This window comes from Cebus imitator, unplaced genomic scaffold (genome assembly GCF_001604975.1).
Source record: "Cebus imitator isolate Cc_AM_T3 unplaced genomic scaffold, Cebus_imitator-1.0 Scaffold434, whole genome shotgun sequence".
Classification (NCBI taxonomy): Eukaryota; Metazoa; Chordata; class Mammalia; order Primates; family Cebidae; genus Cebus; species Cebus imitator.
In genome coordinates, this window is record NW_016107749.1 from 1,551,369 (window position 1) to 1,560,612 (window position 9,244).

Genomic DNA, 9,244 nt, shown 5'->3' on the forward strand with positions numbered 1-9,244 from the left:
TCGTGCCATTGCACTCCAGCCTGGGTAACAAGAACGAAATTCCGTCTCAAAAAAAAAAAAAAAAAAAATTAAGAATTCTAAGCTCTTATCCTCCATTCATTCTCTCACTGCCCTTGGGCGTGTAGCAGTGAGCAGGAGCACACACAGTCTCTGCTTTCATAGTGAAGGCAGAAGACATTGATCCAGACAAGCATGTTCATCCCTGAGAAATTCCAGCTGCGGAGGTGCCGCAGGAGAGTGACTGAAGGATTTGAATCAGTGAGGCTGCGGATGGCAGCCCAGAGCAGGAGGCCTGAGCTGTGATCGGCAGGAAAGGAGGGGCAATAACCAGCTGATGGAGGGCCTCACTGCATAGGAAGCGGCGTGTGCAGAGGCCTGCGGAGGGGAGGCTGTGTGTGCGGGTGTGCGGAGGGGCTGGAGGAAGGTCTGTGGCTCAGGCTGTCCTGCTCCTTACCTCTGAGTTCCCTGAGGGCATCCTGTGCCTTCTGCCTGCTCGCTGCATGGCTGTGGATCGAGCGGGGAGCAGGTGCGGAGGCGGGCAGGACAGCTCGAATGAGTGGTGCTGTCGCACAGGTCTCAGCAGGGCTGGGTCTTCAGCATCTGGACTTGGGAATCCCTTGTTGGTGGCTGGGGTCACATGGCCTGAGTTTCTGCAGGAACTGCCTCGGGGGCAGGAGGGTTTGGGGTTGGGGAGGGTGGGTCTGCCCCCAGCAGCTGCCCATGCCACGCTGTCCTTCCCTGCGGCCAGGTGAAGAAGATGGGCGCGCTGGGGCTTCTGGCCATGGACGTGCCCGAGGAGCTTGGCGGTGCCGGTCTTGATTACCTGGCCTATGCCATCGCCGTGGAGGAGATCAGCCGGGGCTGCGCCTCTACCGGAGTCATCATGAGTGTCAACAATGTGAGTCCTCTCCCAGGCCCCTGGGACACACAGGTGAGGGAGGCCCCTGTAAGCGGGGAGGCCCTGGCCTCGGCTCCCAGCCCTGATCTCTCTGGAGACATCACAGGCCTTGGTCCGACTGGGTAGGCTCTGGAGAGAACAGGCCCTGAGGTGCAGCCCACAGGTGGGCAGGCGTGCCTGGGCCGGGGCCTCTGACTGTTGCCTGCTGTCCCGCCAGTCTCTCTACCTGGGGCCCATCTTGAAGTTTGGCTCCAAGGAGCAGAAGCAGAAGTGGATCACGCCTTTCACCAGTGGTGACAAAATTGGCTGCTTTGCCCTCAGCGAACCAGGTATCTGCCCTGTCCCCTCACTTGTCCTTAGGGCAACAGGCCCAGGTGGGGAGGAGAGGAAGGAGCAGGGCCCACTGCTTCAGAGGGGAGGCTCCGTGTGGTTGCAGGGTGAGCGCTCTTGCCTCCGAGGCGCTGGGAGGAAGATGGGCTTCAGGGTCCCCTGGTTTAGGATACCCAGCTCCTGCACGGCCCCTTTGCCCTCTGGGCCAGTCACTGAGAGCTTTGGGACCCTCATCTTTGGAGCCCAAGTCATAGGGTCTCATGCCCATCAGCAGGGGGTATGGAGGGGGAGAGGTGGTGCCCTTAGGTCGGGTGGGGTGGGGCCTGCACTGAGCCCTGAGTCTGTGTGAGAGCAGGGAATGGCAGCGATGCGGGAGCCGCTTCTACCACTGCCCGGGCCGAGGGTGACTCGTGGGTCCTGAATGGCACCAAAGCCTGGATCACTAATTCCTGGGAGGCCTCGGCCGCCGTGGTCTTTGCCAGCACGGACAGAGCCCTGCAAAACAAGGTAGACACCCCAGAGAGGGCGTCAGCCAGACCCTGGGCTGCCATCATTTCAGTTTCTAGATCATTCTCACATTGGCCCAACTGGAACTGTTTTTGCTCTGCGCCTTCCCCAGAAGCTGGCAGAGGGTGTTGGGGCCTCCAAGGGAGGTGGGTAGGGGACCTGACTGGTGTTGGGTGTGCTGGTGTGAGGGTGTGGCTGAGGGGCAGCTCTGGGAAACCGCCCGCCTGTCCGGGACCTTTCAGGGCATCAGTGCCTTCCTGGTCCCCATGCCAATGCCTGGACTCACGCTGGGAAAGAAAGAGGACAAGCTGGGCATCCGGGCCTCGTCCACGGCCAACCTCATCTTTGAGGACTGTCGCATCCCCAAGGACAGCATCCTGGGGGAGCCAGGGATGGGCTTCAAGATAGCCATGGTGAGTGCGGCGGTCGGGATGACACCTTGGGTCCAGGCCCATGCCCTGCTGGCCAGCCACTGACCAGGGCGGTTCCCACAGCAAACCCTGGACATGGGCCGCATCGGCATCGCCTCTCAGGCCCTGGGCATTGCCCAGGCCGCCCTCGATTGTGCTGTGAACTACGCTGAGACTCGCATGGCCTTCGGGGCACCCCTCACCAAGCTCCAGGTCATCCAGGTAATGGTGGCAGCTTTGGGAGCTGGGCCTAGAGGCCAGATATTGGGAGGGAAGTGTGGCCTCCTCCCTGCTGTCTGTCCTCCTCCCCCTCCCTCCTGTCCTTTGAGGGGCAGCTGCTGACCTGTGGCGTGGGGTGGGGCTATTGCAGTTCAAGTTGGCAGACATGGCCCTGGCCCTGGAGAGTGCCCGGCTGCTGACCTGGCGTGCCGCCATGCTGAAGGACAACAAGAAGCCCTTCATCAAGGTGCCCACGGGAGTCCCCAAGGCATGGCCCAGAATGTGGTGGGCCCAGGGATAGGGGAGAGGTCAGGGCGGTCTCCACTCCTCAGCCCTGTGGGGAGGCTCCACAGGCTTCCCTTGCCGAGGGGCTGTATACAGGTGTGGGGAGGCCCCTCAAGGGAAGGCTCTGACCGCCCCCGCCATGTTTAGGAGGCAGCCATGGCAAAGCTGGCTGCATCGGAAGCCGCAACCGCCATCAGCCACCAGGTGAGTATGGGCGGTGAGCCCTGGGGGCCAGCTGCCCCTCCTCCAGCCTTCCCCATGGTGGGGGCGTCCTCTCCCTCCTGAGCCCCTGTTCCCGTCTTAGGCCATCCAGATCCTGGGCGGCATGGGCTACGTGACAGAGATGCCAGCAGAGCGGCACTACCGCGATGCCCGCATCACCGAGATCTACGAGGGCACCAGCGAGATCCAGCGGCTGGTGATCGCCGGGCACGTGCTCAGGAGCTACCGGAGCTGAGCCCGCAGCAGGCTGGCCCAGGACTTCGGGAAGGCACGGGAGCCCAGGGCCTCCGCCCCAACCCCGATTCAGAGGCTGGGCGGCCCAGAGGGGCTCAGCGCTGTCCACCCAGATCAGACTGCATGGGAATGAGGTCCCCAGCCACCGTCGGCTCCACCTCTGGGACTTGCCACCTCCTCACCACAGTGCCTCGTGTTCTTCATGAGTGGCCTGGCCTCTTGGGGGTGTGTTGGGGGGGGCTGAGTGACACTTGGGCACACCCCAGTTGTGCTCCTGGGGGCCTGGTGCCTGGCTTGAAGATCCAGTGGGACAGGCCCTTGGTGGAGTCTGCCTTTTCCTTGACGTCAGGGGTCAGTAGCGGGGCTGGGGTCAGAATGACGAGGCCCAGGGTCCTGGTGCTGGGCAGGCAGTGGGGCTGGGCCGTGGAGCTGGCCCTGAGGACCCTGAGCCCTTTGGAAAGTCTGATGAATGCTGGAGTCAGTGATTGGTGCTGTGCAACTGGCTGTGGGTAATAAACACACCTGTCCCCCAGTCTCTGTCCCTGCCCTCTCCTGGGTGCTGCCGGGAGGGATGGTGGTCTCTCACGTGCATGGAGCCCCCCTCTGGCAGGCCTCACCCTGAGAATGCTGGGAGTCTCGGGGAGGGGCCTGGCCACCTGGGAGTTCCTGAGTTCCAGCAGGAGGCCAGGTTGGCTACGGAGGCGGCTGAGGAACAGGAACCAGGTCCCGCAGGCCTCAGGGAGCGGCCCCCGAGCAGGGAGGGTCAGCCAGTCAGGGCTAGTGGGCTAGAAGGGGTTTTCTAGGCAGGCCCAGCCTCCACGCAGGTGGAAGGAAGGCCCCGGATTGCCAGGGTCAGGGAGCAAAACTGTGGGGACCCCGAGCCCCAGGTGGGAGAACACAGAACCTTGAAAAGCAGCCATTCTGCTCACTAGTGCATTCGGGGCCAGCTCTGGCCAACCATTGCAGGGGCTTGCCTGGTCCTGGTGCCTGCTGGGTTGGCTCCGGGCAGAGGTGTCTCTGAAGCTGAACTCCGGGCTCTTAACCCTTTGGGCCAGTGTCAATCAGAGCAGCTGGAAGAGAAAACAGTGAGCAAAGGAAGACTTCAGAGGGGGTGGGGACAGTCCACCGCTGGGCAGGCGGGACAGGCGGGGCAGAGCTGGACTGGCATTGCTGGGAGGCCTCTGGAGGGATGTGGGAGAGAGACAGGTGACTCTTTAGGAGCTGTCATCAAGGGGCGCCCAGGAACCCCGAGCCTGTGCTGCATTTGGATTTTTTTTTTGAGACAGTCTTGTTCTGTCACCCAGGCAGGAGTGCAGTGGTACGAGCCAGGTTGTCACAACCTCAATCTCCCAGGCTCAAGTGACCCTCCCACCTCAGCCTCCCAGGTAACTGGGACCACAGGTGCACACCACCGTACCTGCCCAGCTAAGTTTTAAACTTTAAGAGATGGGGTCTTTTATGTTGCCCAGGCTGGTCTTGAAGTCCTGGACTGAAGTGATCCTTCCACCTTGGCCTCCCAAGTGGGATTTCTGTGTCAGGCACTGGTGCCCCACAGCCAAAGGGTGCAGCCTGGAGCTGCTGTTCTGCAGGACAGCTTTGCCCTTGACCCTGCCCTGGGCCTGGTCCAGGGCCCCGAGGGATGGGGGTGTGCCTCCTTGAGCAAATTTAGGTCCTGATTGACCCCACAGGCAGGGTGCGCACGGGACCCATGGGTAGTGCATTCCCTGCTAACGAGGCACACCTGTGGCTCCCGGGAAGCGTGTTGGCCCGGGCTCCTGCGGCCCGTGGCGTCCTGCCCAGCCCGCAGAAGTTTGGGCCTCTGGGCTTTCCTCCTGCCTCCAGGTAGGTGCTACAGGGTCTTGGCTCCTAGCTCGTGATGTCTTGAGGTCTCTTGGATCTGCTTCTGTTCCCACCCTGGGCTCAGGTGCAAGGCAAAGGTATGAGAGCAGAGGGGGACCCAGGACGCTTCCAGAAGCAGCTGCGTTTGAGCCCTTCCACCTGGGGGCAGATGAAGGCCTGTCATTCCCTGTCCCCACAAGCCCTAGAACAGTGGGGAGGGGGTGTTCAGAGGCTCTGTGGCCCTCTCGGCAAGGCAGCGCCTCTCCTGCACAGATGAGGCCCGGGGTTGAGGCTGTCTTTGGACCCTTCCTCCAGGTGATGGGGGAGGGAGCCCAAACAGCCTTCATCCTAGGCTGGGGACTTTGGTCCCACCCAGCTTGGAGTTCAGGCCCAGAAGGCCTCAGACCCCCCTGCCCCGCCCACTGAGAAGGATCTGGGGGGCCCTGGAGGGTTGAAGCCAACTGGAGCCACCTTGCTCCCACCAGGGCAAAGGGCTGGAGGCAGCCCAGGCCAAGAAACAGGCCTGTGCTTCCCAGGTGGCGACCCCAGGCGGGGTTTCTGCTTCTCAGACCTGCCAGGCCTCGTTCAGATGGCGGGGAAAAGAGCCTTGCCAGGAAGTGCCTCGCAGCCTCAGAGGCCTAGTGTCCTCAGATGAAGCAACCGAGGCTCCGAGCCAAGAGCCATTCTGTGCACTCAGGGGCTCCTCGGTGCCATCGCGGGTCCAGGGTCTGCCCTTCAGGGAGGGAGGGTTGGCACAAACCCTCGGCTTCACAGGGTGCTGCCAAGTTAGTGGAAGCTCCTCTTAGCTTGGAACTGAATCTGGACTTGGCCCTGGGGACATTGGAGCCTGAACTGTCCTACAACCTGTGCCCCTTTGATTCAAATTCCTCAGTGGGTATTTCCTAAGGGCAGGGACATTCACTTATGTAACAACTGGACTGCTAGCCAAGCTGGGAACTTAACCTGTCAAGGCTCACATCTCCATGCTCCACTCAGACGGTGCCAGCCGTCTCCGTGTCAACTCTCCTCAAGGCCCAGGAGCCTGCATTGTGTGTAGCTGAGAAGTCACCTAGTAGAGATGGGGTTTCACCATCTCTGCTAAAGATCTGACCAGCCCAGGCTGGTCTCAAACTCCTGGGCTCAAGTGATCTGCCCACCTCGTCCTCTTGGAGTGCTTGAGATTACAGGTGTGAGCCATCATGCCTAGCTGAAGAGTATTATTTTATAAATATGGGGTTTTCTTAGGTATTTTTGTTAACGATTTTTTTTTTTTGCAACAAAGTCTCGCACTGTCACCCTGGCTGCAGTGCAATGGCATGACCTTGGCTCACTGTAACCTCCACCTCCTGGGTTCATGCAATTCTCCTGCCTCATTATCCTGAGTAACTGGGATTAAAGGTTCCCACCATGATGCTCGGCTAATTTTTTATATATTTAGTAGAGATGGGGTTTCACTCTGTTGGCCAGGCTGGTCTCAAACTCCTGACCTTGTGATCCACCCGCCTCGGCCTCCCAAAGCGCTGGGATTACAGGCATGAGCCACCAGCGCCCGGCCAATGATTTTTTAAAACTGTGATGCAGTTTGCAGTTTGAAGCATTTTAAAAGGTACACTCGGTGGCATTGAAGACATTCACAATGTGCGACCATCTCCACCATCTAGTTCCAGAACATTCTCATCACCCGAGCAGGAAACTCCGTACCTCTTGTTGCTGGTTTTTACCTTAATTGCATTGTGGTCTCAGCACATTTTCTGCATTATTTGAATGTTTGAAATCCGTTGCGACCTGCTTCATGGCACTAAGTTACTTTTGTAAAGATTGAACATTAGCGATTTGGTTTTTCCATGTTGATACATGACGTTCTAGTTCATTTGTTTGAATTGCTGCACTGTGCCCTATGGTATAGACTCTATTTGGGTAGTTTTTTACTCTCACAAACCATGATGCAGTGAACATTTTGGTACGTGTGTCCTTGTTCAAGTGTGAGAATTTAAACTTCTGAGGATTAAATGGAAGTGGGCTTGCTGGGCCTGAAGGCTGTTTCTTCAGCTTCCAGCTCTCGCCAAATCGCCCTCCAGCGGTTGATCAGTGGTGGGATCTCCCTCTAAGCGACTGCAAGTGTTGATGCGCGCATGCTCCTTGTTCATTGGCACCCGCAGATTTTACAAATGTTCTTCAATATGGTTGCGATTTTAACTTGCATTTCCCTGGTTTCTTGAGAAATTGCACGTCTTTTCACATGGTGATTGGTCATTCTGGTTTCTGCTGTGAATTGCTGTTGCCTGTTTCTTCTTTGGGTTGTAATTGATTTGTAATTGTCCCATGTGTATACTCTTGATACTGATTGTCAGATGTATGGTTGCAAAAAGGACCCATACAGTGTGTGGTTTTCCCTTTTGGGTTAAGACAGGCATGGTGGTTCACAAGGGTGGATCACCTGAGGTTAGGAGTTCGAGACCAGCCTGGCCAACATGGCAAAACACCATCTCTATTAAATACAAAATAAGCTTGGTGTGGTAGTGGGTGCCTGTAATCTCAGCTACTTGGGAAGCTGAGACAGGAGAATCACTTGAACCTGGGAGGTGGAGATTGCATCTCTGCACTCCAGCCTGGGTGACGGAGTGAGACTCATCTTAGGAAAAGGAAAAAAAATATAGGTAAAAGGAATACATTCTAGTGTTTTAGTGTTCACACAATATGGTGATTATGGTTATGAATAATTTTTTGAATATTTCAAAATAAATAGAAGATTTAGTATGTTCTCAACACAAAGTGATAGATGTTTGAAGTGATGGATAGTTACCTGATTTGATCATTAAGCATTTTATGCATCAAAATATCAGACATACCTCACAAATATGTATATGTACAATTATTGTGTATCAGTTAAAAAAAAAAAAGCTCCTATGTGTAGCAGAAGGGCAGACACAGTGCAGGCAGCCAGAGACCTAACAGGAATTTTCAGAGCTCCAGAGACTTAATACGAAGCCCCGGCAGGTCCCTTATGCTAAGGGCAGGGGTGGGGGAAGGAAAACCTGGCATCCGGAAAGTGGAGCCATGGGAACGGATGCCCCTGGTTCTGTGCTCCAGCCCAAACTCTGCAGGGTGCAGAGGGTGGTTCCCTCTCCATAGGAAGGTGAGCACTTCTGCTGTGCCAGAAGAGTCTATAGAAGCCTCTCCCAAGAAGGCCACAGGTACCCCTCTGCAGTGGCCCTCACCGCCTCTCCTGGCTGCCAGGCCCATGACTGTGGTTGAAGCCCAGCGTTACCCAGCTGGGGACAGGCTGGGGCCGATAAGAAAGCGACCATACACTGGTACTGGTTTTTTACTGTAGTAACACATTACTACACACTTAGTGGCTTGAAGAAATACCCATCTGAAAGGGCCAGGCACAGTGGCTCAGCCCTGTCATCTCAGCACTTTGGGAGGCCGAGGTGGTCGGATCACGAGGTCAAGAGATGAGACAGAGTCTTACTCTGTCACCAGGCGCCAGGCTGGAGTGCAGTGGCGCGATCTCGGCTCACCGCAACCTCTGCCTCCTGGGTTCAAGCAATTCTCCTGCCTCAGCCCCCCGAGTAACTGGGACTACGGGCACACGCCACCACACCCAGCTAATTTTTGTATTTTTAGTAGAGATGGGGTTTCACCATGTTGGCCACGATGGTCTCAATCTCTTGACCTCGTGATTCGCCCGCCTCGGCCTCCCAAAGTGCTGGGATTACAGGCGTGAGCCACTGTGCCTGGCTTTCTTTTTTTTTTTTTCGAGATGGAGTCTTGCTCTGTTGCCCAGGCTGAAGTGCAGTGGCACAATCTTGGCTCACTGCACCCTCCACCTCCAGGGTTCAAGCAGTTCTCTCCCTCAGCCTTCTGAATAGCTGAGATTATAGGCGCCTGCTACCACGCCCAGCTAATTTTTGTATTTTTAGTAGACAAGGGGTTTCACCACATTGGCCAGGCTGGCCTTGAACTCTTGACCTCGTGATCCACCTGCGTTGGCCTCCCAAATAGCTGGGATTACAGGTGTGAGCCACCACACCTGGCCTATTGTTAGTATTTTATGTGTGGCCCAAGACAGTTGTTCTTCCAAGGTGGCCCAGGGAAAGATTGGACACACCTGCTCCAGAACTTAAAGGCTCACTGATAAGGTCAAGTTCTTTAAAAGCTCTAGAATAGGCCGGGTGCGGTGGCACACACCTGTAATCCCAGCACTTTGGGAGGCTGAGGCAGGCAGATCACCTGAAGTCATGAGTTCGAGACCAGCCTGGCCAACATGGCAAAACCTCATCTCTACTAAAAAAAA

At 56.7% G+C, this 9,244-nt stretch overlaps 1 protein-coding gene across 1 annotated transcript in view; it reads left to right on the plus strand.

Annotated features, from left to right (window-relative positions):
* The window catches only part of ACADS (acyl-CoA dehydrogenase short chain), a 14,223-nt gene extending 10,586 nt beyond the window's left edge, over positions 1-3,637 (plus strand). Inside the window, exons 3-10 of the mRNA XM_017510254.2 lie at positions 749-898; positions 1,116-1,227; positions 1,584-1,735; positions 1,978-2,148; positions 2,230-2,367; positions 2,516-2,611; positions 2,797-2,853; positions 2,954-3,637. Of these exons, the coding sequence (XP_017365743.1) occupies positions 749-898; positions 1,116-1,227; positions 1,584-1,735; positions 1,978-2,148; positions 2,230-2,367; positions 2,516-2,611; positions 2,797-2,853; positions 2,954-3,106 (1,029 nt within the window). The 3' untranslated portion in view covers positions 3,107-3,637. The remainder of the gene's footprint in view (positions 1-748; positions 899-1,115; positions 1,228-1,583; positions 1,736-1,977; positions 2,149-2,229; positions 2,368-2,515; positions 2,612-2,796; positions 2,854-2,953) is intronic.
* Positions 3,638-9,244: the final 5,607 nt, after the last annotated feature.